We start from the raw sequence: 20,586 nt of genomic DNA, 5'->3' as shown, positions 1-20,586 counted from the left end.
TCAATTCTGATCCATGGGCCCATTCCCTCAGCCAAGAAATGCTGACCCCCCTGAGCAGCATGGCAAAACAGCCCCATATGGATTTCCTAACTATGAAGTCTTCCCTTACAGTTATGCAAAATCCACACTCCCCTCCCATCCTTATCCCAGTATAATACAATATATTATACTGCACCATGAGAGATTATTTGCAATGCACAATTTTCAGACAATCAAGTGTCTCTGTAGCAGCACTGCAGACATTTTGTGAGGTTATCAAGCTCTCAGTTTCTCTGTCAGCCTCAGAAGGACAGTGACACGCAAGTAACAAGGCCTGTTGTGCCAGAGACATCACTATTCCATCAGTGGAAAATACAATTTTGAGATGGCTTATCTATGTAAACGTGGACAAAGTAAGAACAGCTGTCAGTAAACAGGCAGAAAATACAGAGACACTGAGATGAATTTGCAGAGCTCTGGAAAAGTTCTGAAGTCAAGAACTTAATTCAATTTCAACTGGGTAAAAAAAACCTTCTCCCATACAATCAACCTCAGAGTCTCCTGTCTGACTATTGGCATGATTAGGGACACAACTGATGCTTCCTCTTTTTTGTGTCGTGCATGTACATTGTTCTGTTTGGTTTTAAAACCACTCTACACAAGGCACAGCAGAGAAATCCTAATCTTAGAACTGGCTGAGTAGTTCCCCAATGCTCAGCTTTTGCAGGGAGTTACACATATATGTCTAAGCAAAGCCTGCCATGACACCTCCTGGGGTCTCAGCAAATTAAGCTTTCACTCTAAATGCAACAAGAAAACATGCCAAAATACCAGTGGCTCTGTATTTGCTTCTGACAAGAGGATTCTGCTTTTGCTTTTGTCACAGGCAACCCAAGCTTCTGTATATTGTACAAATGTGGTATTTTGTATGAACTCTCAATTTTGCATTTTGACCTACTTTGAAAAGATTTTTCTGACTACAAGCAAAACCCATAAAATAATGTCCCCTTAGAACACCGTCAGTAATTCCCCCCCTCAAATCTGAGAAAGGCACAAAAAATTTGATAAAAGAGGAAAACAGCATGTACAGCTTACTTTTCACAGAAGTCGTTCATGACACCCCAATAGCTTTCAGGGACAACAAACCATTCACAGTCACCTGGACCAATATTTATATTTACTGAGCAAAAGTTGTTATTTTCTTGATGACCTGAAATTTAAGAGAAAAGCAAACATATGTAAGGCCTTTATATCAAAACAATGCCATGAAATGCAAAGACAAAATTACTAAAAAACTTACACCACAGTTTCAGCATTTTTATATACTTTATATGACACTTACATACACTGTTTAGGTACTTCACACAGTTAAGCTACCAGAGACATGAGAATTCTGCTATTATTAGTTTGTGGAAAACAAAATTGGAACTACAAGTCTTGGGGATCTGACCAGTATTTCAGCAGTTCCTCCCTCCCGTAGAAAAAAAATACTTCAAAAAGCTCAGATTTTGTGTTTCATGCTTTCTTTTGACAGTCCTGGTCAGCTGCAAAAATCAGGCACTTCAGGCACTGAACAGACAAGGAATACAAAAATCTTTCTGAAAGAGATGTCAAAATTCACGTAGAAATACCCGGCATTTTATCTTCTTTAGACAGCTGGAAAACTGAGCCATAATCTCTAATGGAATTTTCTGAAGATGTACTTCAGAAAAAAACAAACCCTGAAATTTAGTGCAGATTCCTCAAGTCCCAGTCCAGGGCCCCAGCACAGCATGATTCATCATGGAGGACTGAGTCCTATTCTCAGACAGTAATAATCTAGTAAGTGGAAGCCTCCGATTTCTAGGATTGCACCAGACCCTCTTGGGAAGCCTCTAAAAACTTCCAAGGAATGTAAAATACAAATACTGTCTATGTATATAAACCCAACTTTCTTTTTCTCCTTAAAGAACCCACGACTGCATGCAAGAGGTCAGCAGGGCAATTCCCTAGCACTGCAGAAATCCAGAAATTTCCACTGCAAGAGCTTTGAACACTGAAGAGCTTTTCAGTTAAGTGAGAAATATAAAAATATTGAATATGTTTATTTATCATGTTCAGACATGCTGTAAGATATAGGAAACCTGTAGTGTAGTTAAATCCAACACCCCACAGTAGAACCTGGTTTTTTCATGCAGATTATACTTACCTGGTGTCCTGCTTCCTGGAACCTTCATGTAGAGCTGCACTGTGTTCATGCCCAGGATGGTATGACCAACATGGCTTAGAAGATTTCCTGCTGATACCACACGTACAAAAGCAGGAAGTTTTGTCAGTTCATGGAGTTGCAACTTCCACCTGCAGCAAAATAGCAAATTGACAAACTGTGAATCCCTGAAACTCTCAGAAGAGTCTGGGAGACATACACATTTTCAGAAAGTTGTTAGCACAGGTTATCTGTGTTACTCTTTCAATTTTAAAATATTTCCAAATACAATCAAATCTGACAGGCTAGTTGAGGGTAAACAATTTTGCAGCAAAACTTGAAACTACAGATCAGAAGATCTGACATTTATCTGGGATCCTACAAGAACTATTTCAAGTATCAAAATCAAATTCCCTATGAGCTTCAGGTTAGCTTTGCTTAGCTTCATTTGAAGTCTCACTCCCAATGGCTGGTTCAGAGTAAAAATTTATTATCAACTAGTTTGCATCTACTGATGGAATTTCCTTTATAGAAAAATGGCATCAATATCTAAAATTTTAGCAACCTCTAATCACATCCACAGCTTCACACCAGTGACTCTGCCACAAAAGATGCCATCATCTTAAGTGGTCCTTACTCTCCAGACACCATGAACTTTTCTTCTTTTCTTATGACTGAAGTAGACCAGAATTTTTGTACTGAAGCTGGTGGGACTGACAGCCTAGACACTCTGGATTTTTGGTGGAAGTATGCATTAACTAGAGACTGAACCCAATAATTATTATTGGACAATAAAAACACACTTTCAGAGTATTTAAAATATTTTCTATGCTACCTTCATCTACTCACAGAAGGATATATAGTTTAAACAATACTCAATTTTATTGAGGCTCTTGAGTGGTATCGTGGCTTACTCGCAGGTAAGCACTGGTCTGGTTTTTGCTACGTATTTTGAACCCTGTTACTGGATAAAGAAGCAAGAGTTATGAAGAGGTGGGAACAGGTGACAGTATGAATGAAAGGAAGAAAATCCATGAATAACAAACACTTATACAAACAAACAAACAAAAAAAAACCTTTTAATCTTACAACTTCTATGCAAAAACTAAAAACTTGGTGTTTAAAAGTAATAAAGTAGTAAGCAAATAATTTAAAGCCTCACAATGAAATGAAGGGAATGGATTAGAACGAGGACTAGAAAGAATGGTTTCTGATGGATGTTGAAACTCATTTCTGGAAAACCAAAAAATCCTGGAAAGAGAAGTTTGAGAAGGTATTTTAGCATGTGGAGGACTTGTAACAACAGTCTGAAGACCAAAGATAACCATGTCATTCAGGAAATGGGGTGTGGAAATGGAATTTAGCAACAGAATGACCAATGTCTGAGAATACTACACTGGATTTCCAGAAGGATTATCATCATGTAGAATCCCATTGTGAGCAGGAGGAGCTGTAATCAACTTACTTCTTGTCGTCTGACAAGTCAATGTTGGTCCCAAACTTGATTGTTTTAAAAGGTCCTCTTCTCCTCCTCCCAGAGCTGCAAAGATAACCAATGTATCAGGCAAATGTGAAAAGGCAATGATGTAAAACAGCACATACAACCAACCACAGAGTTAATAAGAGTTATACCACACTTACTTATCAGAAGATGTGGATTCATTATCTGAGTGGTCCTTGTGGTGACTCTTCTTCTCATTTTCCTCCTATAAAATGGAAATTTGAAATGTTTTTACATTTATATACATACACACACACACACACACACACACAAAATAACAGATAAAATAGACAGGTATAAAGTGATAACATAGGTATTGATACAAGTATATTTGTTTCAAGATACTGACACAACCTTTGAAACATCCATGTCTAAGAATTTATGTTAACATTTCTTCATTGTGAATAAAATTCTAAAAGTTAGCCAAATGCATTGAAAAAAAAAATTCTTCATGGCTGCAGATTCCATGACACTCAGGCCAGGCCAATAGAAAATTTCTACACTGTAAATATTTCTGCTGGCCTGCATTCAAGTTGGAAATGTCAATGTTGCTTTGCTCCATTATGAGGGTGACCTGGAATCCAGTATTAAAGAATTCTGTTAATTTTTTCAAGTAAGAACATCTACCTCCCTTCAAAGTCAAGCAGGTATCCTGACAGGAAACTAGAATGACTAATATTTATAAACTAATTTAATAAAATCCATTATATAAAATATTTTGGATTTTTCATAGTCATATGCTATTTCTGCACTAGCAGTAGTTGAGACCATGACTAGTGGAAAAAATCCAACCAATATTAAATTATGCAATTTGATCTTTTTTAGCAGACTGTGCTCAAAACCCTATTCTAAAGATTTCTGTTTTGGCAAGTATATAGACCTAGAAGAGAAAAGACAAAAAAAGGAAGAAGGAACTGTCTGGATTCTATCCAGAGATCTCTGGCTTTGAATGGGATTGTTGTTAAAACTCAAAGTGCCCTGTGTACCTGAGAAGGTCTTATTCATCCTTTGAATGAAGGACAAAGAAACAAAAAGGAACCTAGTGATGATGGATTTATCAAATGCTGCAAGACATGTTAGAAAAGCAAAGTAATAGCTGTTACAAGAATAAAGAAAAAAGATAACTTAGGGCAAGCCAAGAGAACTATGGCTACAGAAAGAATAAATAAAGCTTTCATTTAAACACTGGGAAGTCACCTCAGGACAGGTCAGAGCAGTGTTAGGCAAAGGATACAGATACAGTGTCTTTCTAATTTCCAGGGGAAAAAAGGAAAATCACTCTTTAAAAGCTATACTATGTATTGCATTTTTACCACCAGTTTGCAACAGTGAGGGAAAAAAAAAATCAGAACAGCCTATGGGACGCATTGTAGTGCAAATCCAAAGCTGAGGCTTTCAGTGGTATGTACAATTATGTACAATTTTAAACAGATAGATAGAAGATTATATTCCAGTGATGTAATGCTCTCCAGCCCCTCTGGAATGACATAGAGGAATACAACATTCTGGTGCCTCTGATCAAGGGGCACCAGAAAACTTCAGCCAATATCCTTACTGAAATTTATTACTACTGCAGATGAAGAAGTTCCCAAGTTCTAGAAGATTTCCATGCCCCCCACTACCCATGGTATTCCTGTTTTTTTCTCCATCTTGTACCAGCTCAAAGCCTTACAATTAGATTTCCTTCTGTTCTCTTCAACTAGCAATTAGTATCCTTGTTTCTAAACCTTTCCTCCAATGCACAGAATTCAAATTTACAATTTCTGTTTCTCTTCTTGCTAAAATCATTTCTGTTTCTGTGTAAAGGCAGTGAAAACTGCAACAGCCCCCACACTGACCTTTTCCCTATTTTCTAACGAACACCTGGTCAAAATTATCTTCTTGTCTTAGTTCTACCTCAGCCCAATCTTTCTGCAACGCTAGGTAACATAAACCTCCAAGGAGTGCCCATAGACAGTTTCAAGAATGTGCTCACAACTTCAGTAAAAAATGTTAAAAATACCAATAAAATCACATTTCACAGAATCCCACAGTAAGAGAATAGTTAGGGCTGGAAAGGATGTCTGGAGATCATGGAGTCCAACCCCTCTGCCAAGGCAGGAAGGGGAAATACTATTTCTAATACTTCACTGTCACATAAGCCTAAAAAACTTCTAAACTAAATACAAACTGTTATGTTTGGAACTCAACAAAAGACCAGTATTAGTGTAAACTTCTAATAAGCCACATTTACATGAATTCAGGATAGCAGGAAGAACAAAGAAATTGGATTTCAAAACATGTGAAATCAGAAGCAACCCAAATTGTAAAAAAGCCTCAAGTTCTAAATATTTTAATGTGAATTTTGACATTATAATATGAAAGCTTAAACTAACAAACTTGTAAAGTATGTAATAACCATGAGTTTTACATTATTAAACTGAAGTTTACACAAAGCATTTGGGAAGAAGAATATACTATTTTACCCTCCACTCAAAACAGATCTGGAAAATTTACCTGTGTGCTTCATGCTAATGGAAATGTCTCTTTTTCCTTGCAGTTTCTGCTTTTTCCAACAGCTATTATTAATTGGCTCCAGTCAGTTTGCAGTCTGTGAATTGTAACTTGAATAGCAGCAATTAACTTACCCTTAAAGACTCCTGGAATGAGGAGGCCTGGTACTGTGCATATTTAGCAATTGTTGTGTGAGATCTACTGCTTTCACAACGCCAGATTTTCTTTGTTCCAGTGGGGTCCCAGTTCTCATCTGCTGGCTGCAGTAGTTGTGTCCTTACTTCTACTATGTGTTCATTATTCGCTTCTACCAATGTCTTAGTAGAGAAGAGTCCTAGATCTAAATAACAGCAATAAAATTAATAAATAAAGGTTAAAATTGAATTAACAAATTTCAGGAAAATGCCTGAAGGTATCTAAAGGTTTACTCTCAAATTATTTTTACCCCTTAGTCTTCACGACACTGCCCACCTGAATATTAACTATTAACACCCAAAAAACTTTTCTCCATAAATCCAGTAGAAAATTAGAAAAAAATTGTCAGCTATGGACTATTTGACAAGAAACATTTTACATGCCTTGGCTAGACAAATCTGCAATGTTCTAATCTATAACCAAGAAAGTATTTTTCAGAGCAGAGCTTTAGGATGTATTTCTATCATGAAAGATGTTTCCTACCAGCAGTGATAGCTTATCTATCTAGAGACTTCAAAATATTGTACACAGTCAAATTACAGATTGTTAGATCTACACACAAAGACATGCATCCAGATTTTTAAGGAAAATGTCTAGCTGTAAACTTCCATAGCCACAGCTCAGCTCCCCTCTGTGCTCAACAAAATCTGCTGTATTTGTGGTGTTTTCTTTTCTTTTTTTATTTTTACATGATCAAGAAATAACAGTGAACTGAGAAATGACAAATTACCCTAGTGACTTGGAATATACAGGTAAAACAGTATTATAGAAATAAAATATCCACTTCTAAGAACCAAGGGACTTCTTTTTAAAAAACATTAATTTCTCCCAAAGTAAAAAGAAAAAAAAAAAGTTAATTTACCTAATTTAAGCGCTCCAGCAAGGCCACGTATTACAGTAACAGGGTTGTTTGGATTTGTACAAAATTGATGTAAAGGTGGAAAGAAAGCATCTCGTTTATTTTCCAACTGCAAAATTATAATGGAGTATTAGATCAATCTAGATTCCTTACTTGTAAAACAAGAAAGAATAGTAAAATAAAGAGAAATAACGAAGAAAACAGGAATTTTCTGCATTTCCCTGCACTGTGGGGAATGAACAGTTACACCATACAATTCTTTCTATGGCAAATGCTGGGTTCACTTGTGAAATTAATTTGTTACTCTAATTTGTTTCTTGGCATGAATTATTCCCAAGTTGCTTCAGCTCTGCAACTCAGGTTTCCTGAAGTTAATTTCTTTATCTGACAGTAGCCTTGTACATTCCCTAAATCCACATAATTCTCTGAAGAGCAATACAGTTTCGTTTCAGAAGTAAAAAAAGTGCTAATTTTACAGCTAATGTATACAACAGTATAATTAAAAGACTACTCTCATGGTGTATCTCATGTTAACCAGAAAGGTTGATTTGATTTTTTAATGCTTCTCTGCACCTGTGACCTCAATTTTATGCTATAGACTCCCTCCTGATTTTTTTTTTTTTAATTGCTATGAATCCTTTAGAAGGCTGAAGGCATCTCTGGCAATAAACAAAACACAACAGAGAGTTCCCAAACAGTGGCACAACTGCATGGTCTGTGGCAGCATGGTGACATTCCAGCTTTGTGGGGACACAGCAAAGCTGGGATGGACTTTTATTAAGGCAGGTGAGTTCAGGTGCAACAGCTGTAAAACATCTGGAAGCACTATTGCATCCAGCCTAACCCATCTCAGCACACTCAGAACCAAGTGCCAGCCTCTTCTGGTCCCCAAGCTGAGGTGACCAAAGACAACACGAGCTTTTCACACTGCCTGTATGGACATATTGTAATTGATTTTTCTGCTATAAAGGAAGTGGATATCCTGTAATTTATTCTTCTATAGCTAAGGAAGTCAGCTCAATAAAGCTATTATGAAACTTCATTTTCAGAACAGAAGTTGTAATGCTTGCATAAGAAAATACTACTCAACTAAACCCTGCCTTTTCCTGGTGACATTTTGTTCCTAATGTCACCTCAACTTTTACTCATTTTTCTTCACTATGATTTGAAGCAGATTGTCATGGAGTTTGGTTTAACTGCTTGCTCATTTATACACAAGTTGTCACTTACAAAAAATGGTATATACATTTTTTAAATACTGTGCACTGTTTATAATGAAGTGTTTTGCTTATTCTGCCAACATTTGAGTATTAAAAATAAAAAAATCTGAAGTATTTTTCCTTTGTTTACTGAAATTATTAATTTACAGGTCCTTTTAAGAGTCATACAACGTCTAAAACTTTTCTTTAAGGTTAGCATTTATCCTGCTTATATACCAGTCTGGAGAGCACTGCAATTAGAACTCAGTGATGAACAGTACATCTTTAAAATAATTACATTATGTAATTCAGATATCCAAGCAATTACAAAAGACAGGCAGCAATGTACTTCTGCCACTAGATTTACTTACATAAATACTAGGTGTAGGTGGATTCAGCTTGTCCTTTGGCAAGGGAGGGTATGGTGGAGGCGGTGGTCGTGGAGGTGGGCATTTATCCAATAGAATACTACTGTTAGATAAGCCATTTTTACCCAGATTCCTAAAAAGAAACAAGAGCTGTCTCTCTCAATACTTGGAAAATAAAATAAATGCATATCAGTGTAATCTCTTATGCAAAATAATGTTGTATTAAGGAGAAACCATAATTAAAGATGCAAATAAAGCTCGCATGTTTTAATTGAGAATTCTCTGTGCATAATTTGATATTATTCAAACTTATTCCCACTGCTGAATCTGCAACATCACCAGTATTAGTTAAAAATACAGACATTTTAAAAAAAATCAAGCATGACACATTTGATAAAATTTAACAGGAAAAGAAGGTTTCGACTGCAAATAGAGAAGAACCTTAGCAGGTGGATGATCATTCCACAGGAGCTGAGGTCAGAAAATGGCAGTGTCTCAGCCAAAAAGCTGCTGAGTCACATAAAAACACCACAGCTACATTACAGACACTGAACTGAACCACCCCACCCCTCCCTGCCTTACACATTTTGAAGCAGAAGGAGCCACTGATGCGTATCCATTTTTTGGAGCAACAAGGGAGAGGCCCTATCCTCAGTGAGCTGCTGTGTCCATGCCCCTGTGTGACTCCCTGGAGAACCTCTCTGCCTGTATTTGCAGCCTCTCCCTGGACATTTCCAGGTGTGCAGGACCCACTGGATGTGCAACTTTTCCTGTAATGGATGACCTGAAAAGTCTCCATGCTGAGCTAAACATGAAGTCAATACCCAGTCACCATCACTGGCAATGTACTGACAAAACCACCTCTTACATTCTTGTGAAAAATTACTCAACTACTTCAAAATTCTTCCCACTAAACACTATTCAAACCCTTCTTCCAAGCTCCTTTGATTCACTGTTGTTACATCCCACAAAACAGGATGTTTCTACTGTATAATTTAGTCATGTATCTTCATAAAATTCAATGGTTACTAACTTTTTTTATAACAAGTTTTCAGCAGAAAACAGCTTTTTATCTGATGAAACTTCCAGTGATAAAAACTTCTTTCAGAAACTGAGAAACGTGGTACAGACAGAGACTGGGTCATGAGATCACTGCCTCATGAGATCACTGCCTCAAATCAAGCTAGCAGAACCCGTAAGATGGACTCGGGGCTTGAGATCAGATCAGATAGACTGACATGAGAAACACTTTAAACAAAATGGGCAAACACCTCACACAGCCCAAAGCACACCTGTCACACACCCCACTCCTTGTGCTAGTGAGTCCAGTGCCAGGATTTCACTTCCAAGAAAGTGAAGGAGTGATGCAGAAGCGTTGATTAGTAATCATCCAACTTAGCAAAAAATTCACTGGCCAGTGCCTAATGTCTGATGCAGTAATTGCAAAGGCTTCATTGTCTCCACATACGCACACAAAAAAAAAAAAAATCCAACAAAAGCAAACAAAAGAAGAACCCAAAAATAACATGGCAATATAAAATCATCACCACCACACAGAAATTTATTGACCACAGCCGCATGAACCTGAGATTCAGACCATCTATGCAAAGTGAAACTAGAATCTGAACAGCAGGTATCAGACATTACTATAACCTCTGCATTACCAAACAGAGAAATAAAACCAAGAAAAACACATGCATAGTATTAAAAATAAGAGAGAACTTTGACAAAATTCAGTTTGCAGTGATAAACAGTTCTCAGGAAATTTCGAAGTCAAGGAAAATGAGAAAAAGTGAAGTTGATGAAAAAGGGACATTGTTCAGAACTAACGGGACTGGAGCTGCTGGACTCCCAGCAAGGTAATCACAGTGAAATCTCAGTAAAACCAAAGCACATGGGGGTTTCAGGGAAGGGTGACAATGGAGACAGGAGAAACTTCTGTACCCCTAGAGAAACTACAGGTTTGAAAAGACAGAGGAGAAAGGGAAAGAAACAGCACAATGGGAAAGAAACAGCACAATGGTAAAGATCAGATGAACAAAGACACCTCATAAACCCAGCACCTGAAGCTGGTATTAGCAATTGCACGCTATAATTTCCTATTAAGCTACTAAAACTCTATGTGGAAATTCAGAGGAAAATGGACAAAGAAAAGCAAAGCTGAGACAGCAAAACATTCATAATTTAAGTGGCACAGGAAACAGATGGGCAGAATATTTAAAGTTGTCTGTAACAGACCAGCTTCGCTTTATCTTAATTTTCCTATCATCTTTTTTTTTAAACTATGAATCAGAGTATCTTACTATTAATAACAAGGCAAGAGAGCTATTAAAGAATAATTCTGTAATTGTTAGTGTGCCAAACAGAGCAATAGAAATGATAAAAAACCACTACAGAAATACTAAAAATATTTGCTACCATGGTGTGACTATCCCCTGCCAGCATCTCCACTTCTGGAAATAGAGAACTACAGCCAGTGCAAGAAAAGACCCTTTCTGACCACAGCAACTGCACTGAAAATCCCACATATCTGAGTTTCAAGAGTGCAGCTTTTGTGAGAAGTGGCTGAAAGGGGCAACAAATGCACTGCTCAAGACAAAAGAAGCCTGATTTATGCCCCCAAAAGAAACTGGATACCCAGTCATCTGTGATGAATGAATGAATGAAGGACAAACTTCTTTCATTTAAACTGACTTCCAAAGGAAAGTGGCTTATCGTGGACTGTGCATGGACAACAAACACTCTTCATTCCCCCAGAGTGGGAAGAGAAGGCAGGAGCTCAGAGGGGCAAGGGCACAGCCATGCACAGTGACTTGCAGCCTTTCCTGAGCCACAGCCACAGCCCTCCCGCCACTGCAAATTGCTGCAGGGTGAAAACAAACAACTCATGGAAGTGTTTCACCCGAGGACCAAACCCAAACTGCCCTGCTCAGGAGAACATCAACCACTAAGGATGAAACTGGTGCCTTAACTTAACAAAAATCACTCAACTAATTAAGTTGGAAAAGACCTCTAGGATCATTGAGTCCAATCCATGACCAACGACCACTGTGTCACCCAGACCATGGCACTAAGTGCCACATCCAGCCCTTCCTTAAACACCTCTGGGGACAGTGATTCCACCACCTCCCTGGGCAGCCATTCCAATGTCTAATCACCCTTTCTGTGAAGAAGTCCACCTGATGTCCAACCTAAACCTCCCCTGGCACAGTTTAAGACCTACGTCCTCTCATCTTGTCACTGGTTGCTTGGGATTATTTCATGTCGTCATGGGATCTTTTGAATAAGCAATCATCACATTCATTCATCACACCCATTTTATTTATATTCAAATGTTTTCTAGGATACATTCCCACAGCTTTTAGGAGACGGTTTACAGCCTCCAGTCTTAGCTAAGAACCTCCCCTCTGACCAGAAGCCCAGGTGTGACACAGGTTCAACAGTCACCCACAGAACCCTTATCAGGCAGTTGCCAGAAACTTTTTAGATACAGGATTGATTCTGCATTATCCTGCATGACAAAAAAAAATAAAGTATAATGCAGGTTTTTAAAGCTGATTGTGTTACACAACCATACCAAATTGAACTCTATTTTAAAATAAAAACTCTACCTCAAAAAACATTCAAGTTAACAGGATGAAACTTATTTTTCCAGAACCAAGAATCTTTATAAATTATTAAAATTCTTCAAGTTTATTAAATTAATCACCTCAGTATTTTTATTATTTCACTCAACCCTTATGTCAGACTGAGAGAATTAGGTCTGCTTCTCAGGAAGTGTGCTCTTCAAGTCCTCTGGAACTTTTCCTGTTTTCCAAGAACTATTAAAAAAAATCTATATGAATTATAAACAGTTCTCTGGCTCGCTCTTTCAGAGTTCACAGATGTATGTCATCTGGGCCTCTGACTTAAAAATGCCAAATTTAACTGTAACTGCTGTTTAACCTTCTCCTTGAAAAGAGCGTACATTCCATGATGTGAACATTTTATCTGCCTTTTTCCCAAGCACAGAACAAAAATATTTACTAAATACTCTCACCTTATTGACCATGCTAAGACTGCTGTGCAGACTTTATTTTTCTTATTCTTCTTTTTTGTTTTTGTCTACAGGTTTTCCTCTTCTAAACAAAATTTCTGTGTTTTCTAGAACTCTTAGCTTCAATACTTTTAAAAACACTTCCCTTTTTTTTTGTACTTGAGAGGTTACGACTTTTTGGCGATAATAAAAAGTTCCTAAACAACTTCCACTTATCTATACATTTGGATTTTAGGTACACTTTACAGGCCAAAACATAGCAAGTTACAAGCATTTGTGCTTAAGCAGTTATTTTCATTGTGGAGTCAGTCTAAGTGCATTATTATTTGAGTAGCAGCTGTATGAGAATTAACGAGGTTTCACTGCTCAAGAAACCATAGTTATTCAGAAGAACAAAATTAATACCTTCTCTTCCCCCAGTAAAAATCACATTTAAAACGAACACAAGGAACTGTGGGGTTTTTTTTGACACTCTATCTCAATTCTATCAGAATTAATTGATCTACAAAGAGGAAGGAAGTGGACATTTTTTAAATGTGCCTGCAGAAGGAATCAGTTGAAGCACTGGGCTGCACAGCACTCACTTGATGCAGTCCTGCTTCAAACCACAAACACCCACCCTTCACAATTAGCAGATACAATCAGTTGCTTTCTTACTGTGAGTTATTACAAAACCACAGAAAAACGCCTGTCAATCCCCACCAGCCTGGGAAGGAGGTGGTTACACATAACACCCAGCTTGGCTCCCTGAGCTTCCCCTCCCCAAGCTCCTTCTGTAGCCAGGGGATAGAGAGGAGCTCTCAAATGGAATAAAAAGTCAAGTCAAGCTTACATTATGCTTAAATGCAAGTAATTCCAGATAATTATACAACCTGTTTATCATGCAATTCTCTACCCCAGCCTTTCACAACCAGGTACTAGCTGGCAATACTCCCAGAGTTCTTTCATGAAACTACAGAAAATCCTACAATAGAACTGTGGATTTTCTCATTATGCAAATGTATTTTAATTATTTTTGAATTCTGTTCTGGTTTTGACCTCAATAGTACAGGTTGGCAGTGAATTTCATGGGTTAATTACATGTTATATAAGAAGTAATGTTCCTTTTTTCTTTTCTTAATGACTTTTACATCTTTCCTCTCTATTTCATTTGCTAATCACCTTGCTCTGAGGATGTAAGACAAACAGAACAACATCAATGACTTACGTAAGAAAAAGCATTATAACAAGTGGCACCAAACTTTTTCCATACACCTGCCTTTCCCTCTGAACTGTAAATTTTCCCGTTTTTTATTTTTTGTTTTTTTCTAAACTCACAGATAGTTTTGCTTCTCATCTGCAGAGTTCAGTATTTGCCTTTTAAACAAAACAGAATCTCTTATTCTTAGAAGTGTTTAGCTTGTGAAATCACAGTATTTCAGATTTTATTATTAAAACTTTTGCTATGGTCACGTGCCAGATGTAACGTGCCTTTAGAGGAACTGAGCAGTTCTGTCTTGAGGCCAAAAAAGCCCTTTGTTTGTAGATAAAATTCCCAATAAAATAAACATTGCTTTGGCTGTTTTAAGAACAAAACACTAATTTAATTCAGGTCCTTCCTCCATAAAGTACTTTCCCTCAAGCAGACTTTAGGCTCTTTTCCTGTGGACCATGGAGCTCTCAAACTAGTGATTCACTGACTTACCAGAGCAGGCTCAGGAGCAGCACCTTCAGTAAGAACAGAACAAGTTTCTTCTGTCCGAGGCTGCAAGAGAGCCCTCAGAGCAAGGGGAAGTCTGTCCCCCTCAGCCTCTGCACTGCCCTTCCCACTCCTCCTCAGGCAACGGATTTACTGCCTTTGTGGAAATGCTGGCCATTCATCAGACCTTTTTCCAGACTGTTTAACCATGACCACCTTCACGGAATCAACAAATCATAGAGGTTGGAAAAGACCTCTGGGATCACGGAGTCCAACCTGTGACCAAACACAACTTTGTCAACTTGACCATGGCACTGCGTGCCACCTCCAGCTGCTCCTTGTACACCTCCATGGATGGTGACTCCATCAACCTCCCTGGGCAGCCCTTTCCAGTGTCTTATCACCCTTTCCATAGAAAAATCCATCTGCTGTCCTGCATTTTTATCATTTCACAAGGCCTTTTCAGAGCCAGCTCGTCTCTCCTGGTCTCCTGTCACTTTTCTCAATGGATTGCTCTATACTTTCCCTCTCTGACCACCAAGCAAAAAGAACTATAAAAAGGCCTTATTAGCCCCTTTTGATACACGTTATAGTCAAACCCATGCCTCTCATTTGCCTTCCCCAATCATGCCAAATTGGTAAAGCTTTCAAGCTCAAAAATGCTTCAGAGTTGTCAAATGAGTCTTTCCATGTATCACCATAAAAATGACAAGGACAACTTCCAGCCGACACAAAGTTGTCCAGTTACCCAGTTGGGCTCTTCAGAACTGAGGACCTCTTACCTCAAAGTTTTTGTTTGAACCTTTGCCTGTTCTTTCAAGGCTGTGAACAAACTTTAATAATGAGGAAAAAAATAATAAGATATTTCTTACTTCTTTTATGAGAAACAATGCAAGTCAACTCAGGAACTTCTCCACACTGCTTAAACTAAGGACTGGACCTCAGATCAGTTTTAGAAAGGACAGCTGTTAGACTCCCTTAACTGAGATGGTTACTGGGTTTTTATCTCTACTCCAGGATGTTAATTAGATGCACCAGTTGAAACACTGAGTGGGAAATCAGCTGGCTTCACTTCAGTGGAAATAAACACCTCGAGTGTTAAATCTCAAGTCTTGTGATAATGTTGCATTAATTCTCCTTTCAGAAAGATTGCTCACAGGGAAAATATACTCACATTTTTAAGAGCATAGAAAAGAGCTTTTGATAGCAGTCTCTTTAAGGACACCTGATACACAACCAGACCAAGAAGCACACTCTTTTTTTCCCCCCTGTAACAACTGGCTTTTCTAATAACAAACTCAGAGCAGTTATTCTTAGAACATCTTTTAATTACACGGTTTTCACTTATGCTCAAAAATCAGTTGGGGTCGTGATGGGTTTTGTTGTTTTGTTGTTGCTGCGTTCTTGTTTGTGTTTTTGTTTTTTTTTTAAATTACCTTAACAGGAGATTTTCTCTAGGAATCTCAGGAAGGATAATTAATCTAATAGTGCACTCTTTTATCTGTTAATTTGCTCAGAGGCTTAAAGAATTTTACTTGACTGTGTGAACAGTTTACCGAACATAATTTAGTTTGTTTATATCCACCTTAAAATTTACTGTTGCAACCAGTTTTATTGGTAGGGAAGACTAACCAAATCACACTTGCCAGAATCACCTCCTCAATTCCTTTTCATCCCTACACTCCAGCAGCAGTTTAACAAGATGAGCACATTTTCCACCCTACTCTTCTCCAGAACAGCATCTTAATGAGATTTGCATATCTGAGTCAATAGCTCAGCTCCTGCATATCTCAATTCCTTGTGGCTTTTCAGTGACATTGTCTGGCTCTTCTAGGGAAGCTCCTTGTGCAAGTATCAACTGCTGTGCCAGCACCCTATGTCTGACCCCTTCTCAGCCTCCTCAACAACCTCATTTCACTCCACCAACAGAATGGGGCTCTGTTAAATATTTCCTCAACATTCGCAACAAGGAAGATGGATAGAAAGAAACTTTTCAGCTTCTGGCAATTATCTTGCCCTACTTATGTGCTCACTTTAGTCTCTGGCAAAACAAAGCATTTACCAAGTCTGTTTCTACAGTGCACACAACCTATTCACACGTAATAAAAGAAGAATCAAATGGAGTTTTCTCTTTGGCATGTGTTTTGCATTTTATGATACAAAGCATCTCCTTTCACCTAATGGCTTCACTTGAGCAGCTTTTATTAAGACAACACTTGTTTATGTAAGGCAAAACGACAGTCTCCCAGCATTTATTTTTGTCTAACTAATTCTGATTTTATTTTATTTTATTGTGATGCAAGACTTCTGAATGCCTGTTCTAATAAACTGCTTTCACTTAAAAACCCATCAGATTTCCATACTTCTGATGCTCCTTTGTTCTTAAGCAACACACAAAACCCTTGGAACATTAACAGGTCTCTTTTTGGTGGTCAGCATGACCATGCTGCTTCCTTGATAAAGTACCTCCTGTGAGATGAGAAACTTCATTAACCTGCAGTTCACTCTCCCACAGTAGGTCAATTGTAGTTACCTTGTGAATCAACTCTTGTGCATTACTTAATCCCAAAATGCTACTAATTCCAGGTCTTTTGTGCTCTAAACACAAATAAACTTGTACGGTCTGAAAGTTCCAAAAAAATGGCTATTTTATACAAGACTTTTTTTCAACCTGAAAGCATCTGAAGGAAAAAAAAAATTAACAGACATCTGAGGACTTCAATGAGCCTTACAAAGAACATAAACACCCTGGTTTTGAAGTAAGAATACAGTAAACAGAGCCAAATGGACAAGAATGAGGAAGAAAATAAAAATAATTAATCTAGTGCTCCAGCCATAAAAAAAATCCAAGTCACATCCACCTGCTCCTACCTGTCAAAATGTCTATCTTTGCCTGGAGAATACCATCAAGACAACAGGGCAGCAGACTGTATCAAGTGACTATTGTCACAGAGCAAGAAAAATATGCCAGAAGATAACAGAATATAATTATCCATATTAGAGATGAAATCAGAATGTCTTTCTGAACGCATCAAATAAAATAAAGGTATGTATATAACAACTAACACACATGAATACACTGAATACATTTAAGGCCCAATACAGTGTAGCTCCAATATATAAAAACTACTTCTACAGCACAACTCCCCTCTCCCTGGGTGTCAAGCTCATTCTAGCACAGGTGTCTGGGGTCTTGTCTGGTCTTTTATTCCTGCTGAGTTTTAGAGTTTCTTTGTTGTTGTTTGGGGAATTTTTGGATTTTTTTGTGGTTTTGTTGTTTTTTTTTGGGGGGGGGGGGGGTTTAAATAGAAAAAATCAATTATTTTCATGTTTTCTACTGTGGGTAGCTTTTCTGCAGTTTTTACAGTAATTCTAAAAATCAACACTTTTGGTCACAAATTCATATTTGAGCCTAAAGATACCATTTATAGAGACAGCACCCGAATATAATCAGTACTACAGGAAGTACTTTCAATTCTTTGTTTTTGCATTACCACAGAGTGTGTTAAAATAAAGGTCAACATGCAGTATTGAGGTTCACAGTATCTGATATACTGGCATGTAAGTATCTTCCATTTCACTACATTTTTTTTCCCAATCAGCAGGCCTTTGAGCAGATTATCTTTTAAAATTCTCCCTCCCAGACATTTTCCTTTATGTCAGTCATGCACATAACACCTGTAACAAGGATGTTCTGCCCAAAACTCTGCTCCAGAGCTGTCATGTGCATGCCTGCACATCTAAGAACAAAGCAAGGGTTAATCAGCTACTCAGTAAAAAGACTGGGAAATCCCTCTCTTCAACTTTATGAATATAAACTGTCAGACACATTAGAACAGCGGGAAAAATACCCACTATATTATGTAGTGTTTATATACAGTTATAATTTTTATTAGCATGAAATAACAGGTAACCAGCTCTGGCACAGGTGTGTTACCAGTTATTTCTCAGAATCTTGCTATTATTAGCAGACATATGCAAAGTTTTCAGAAAGCATTGCTTGCCTAGAAGAAATCCTGCTCCTAAACATGCAAAAGTAGTCCAGACTGATGCATTTCTTGATTTAAGAGTTACTAAAATAACCAAGCCTCTCCTCCAATTTTCCCACTGCCCACCTTCCTTCCTCATCCAGATTCTAATTCCTCTGTCTTGCTGAATGAAGGTGCAGACAGGCTGAAGAGGGAGCTCTCAATCTCTACTCAGTATGAAAGAAAGGGGAAAAAAAAGCAAATCTAACACCTTTTGAGCTGTCTGCAAACTACACAAGACAAAGCGTTAGCTTACCTCCCTCGAAAAATTATGATTATGTGAATCTGGTACTGACCCTAAGAAGCCAAGTGAAAAACCTTTATGAGCCTTCCTTTATCTTGGAAATTAAGTATCACTAGGAATACTACAGCTCCATCAAAGAGCACAAACACAAGGACTTGCTGGTTGACAGACTTTGTAGCTAAAATGATAAATGTTTTGTTACCGAACATTAACTGCAGAGCTCTCCTACAACAGCACACTAAACACATCAAAATGCAGCATTTCACTAGGGTGAAACACTTCCCATTAGTCTCTCAAGAAAGCTACATTCCAATTTTGGAGGCAGAACAGTTGAACTTCAAGCAAAAACTTAAAGTCTCTAACAGTTTATATTATGCCTATTTGCAGTGCACTCATCCTAACACCATATACTCAAGCTATTTTCATACTTCTACTAGAAAGAACACATACATGGTAGCAATTTAAAAAAAAAAAGCTGTTAAGCTGTTAATTTTTATGGATGTAGTATATGCAGCAATGTCCCTTGGAAATGAACATTACAATAAGACTTAATGTTTCAAAAGTGACAAAACAGGCTCCCTAAAGATTTTTTTTCTCTCTTTCATGAAATTTATCTTGGTAACAGATAGCGACAGACTGCTATATCATGGATCAGTATTACTCATCAAATCCCACAACATGAGGAACTATGAGCTCTCAATCACAGTAACTGATGCAGGGTTTTTTTTTTGTAGAATGATATAAACATGCTTTTATTCTATATTATTTAAATATCAAAAGAGTAATGCTTAAAACCACCGTATCTATTATATAAAATACAGCAAACATGCATACCAAATAAAGTATTTTGGAGTAAAACATACTGAGCTGATAAAAATTCCAATGAGAATTCTAACAGAGAAAATGCAGATAACAATTCAACTGAGAAAAACTGCAAACACAGTTCAGGATGGAAAACAGCACAGTACAGACCAAAACATTCAATAACCATATGCTTATGATTAAAGGCACTTCTATGAACTTTAAAGGCATCTTAGGTAACATCTTCAAACTCGGTGACAACTGTAAAGGATGGCTACTGACATTACAGTGGTCTAAATGGTCATTTCAATTTCTTAGCTTGTTTGGATTTTGAACACCTTTTTTTTTCCCAAGCAAGCAGGCAAATCTTTACAAAGAAAATCCGAGGACTTTGAGATATTTTACATAGAGAAGGCTGCGAGCAGCAAGCACTAAATGTGAATTTGCAAAGCTAATGACTACCTGACAGGCTCCCTGCTAGCACATGCAGCAGAGATGCACACTGACAGATTTAGCTGCAGCAGTTTAAGTTATTATTGCTCTGGGTTCAACCATCCTTCTCTGCCACAAGCCACTGGCTATTGCAGGGTGGGGGGCTGAAGTTGCTGCATTTCTACCACCACTGTAGCCTACAGTGAAACATCTTTGCCACAGGTCACTGCTAAGAAGTGTTATCTGAGCTTCTACAACCCAGCCTTCCACACTCTGCCATTCTGCATTTCCAGTGAAGAAGACACATGGGAAAACACCGTGTAATTTGCACAACCACACTGCAATCACTGTCAGATTTTCTAGTGGCTGGCCTCACATTTTGCCTTAATCTAATCTGCCTCTCATCTAAAAAGACCCAAGTTTATTAACTAAAGATAAAAAACCAAAGTTTTGTTTTTTATCTTAGGTAATGCACCTGTTGATCAATAGGAACATAAGATGGACCAAGACCTAAACTTCTGAAGAGTCAAAAATACCTGAACTGCAACACAACAGACTTAAAATCTGCTGCACGACTGCATTTCTAAC

At 37.8% G+C, this 20,586-nt stretch overlaps 1 protein-coding gene across 11 annotated transcripts in view; it reads right to left on the bottom strand.

Annotated features, from left to right (window-relative positions):
* Positions 1-20,586, bottom strand: part of KDM6A (lysine demethylase 6A) — a 150,164-nt gene that overhangs the window by 12,457 nt on the left and 117,121 nt on the right. For 10 of the 11 annotated variants that reach the window (XM_062488131.1, XM_062488133.1, XM_062488135.1 and 7 more), the window contains 7 exons: positions 8,783-8,912; positions 7,216-7,321; positions 6,293-6,498; positions 3,806-3,870; positions 3,630-3,704; positions 2,168-2,316; positions 1,075-1,189 (listed from right to left, as the gene is read on the bottom strand). In XM_062488131.1, the coding sequence (XP_062344115.1) occupies positions 1,075-1,189; positions 2,168-2,316; positions 3,630-3,704; positions 3,806-3,870; positions 6,293-6,498; positions 7,216-7,321; positions 8,783-8,912 (846 nt within the window). Of the gene's footprint in view, positions 1-1,074; positions 1,190-2,167; positions 2,317-3,236; positions 3,416-3,629; positions 3,705-3,805; positions 3,871-6,292; positions 6,499-7,215; positions 7,322-8,782; positions 8,913-20,586 lie in introns of those variants that run through there. The other variant, XM_062488141.1, reaches the window with a different exon arrangement.

The sequence above is a fragment of the Cinclus cinclus genome, chromosome 2, assembly GCF_963662255.1.
Source record: "Cinclus cinclus chromosome 2, bCinCin1.1, whole genome shotgun sequence".
Taxonomy (NCBI): Eukaryota; Metazoa; Chordata; class Aves; order Passeriformes; family Cinclidae; genus Cinclus; species Cinclus cinclus.
Note: the sequence above shows the minus strand (reverse complement) of the source record. Positions and strands in the feature narration are given on the sequence as shown.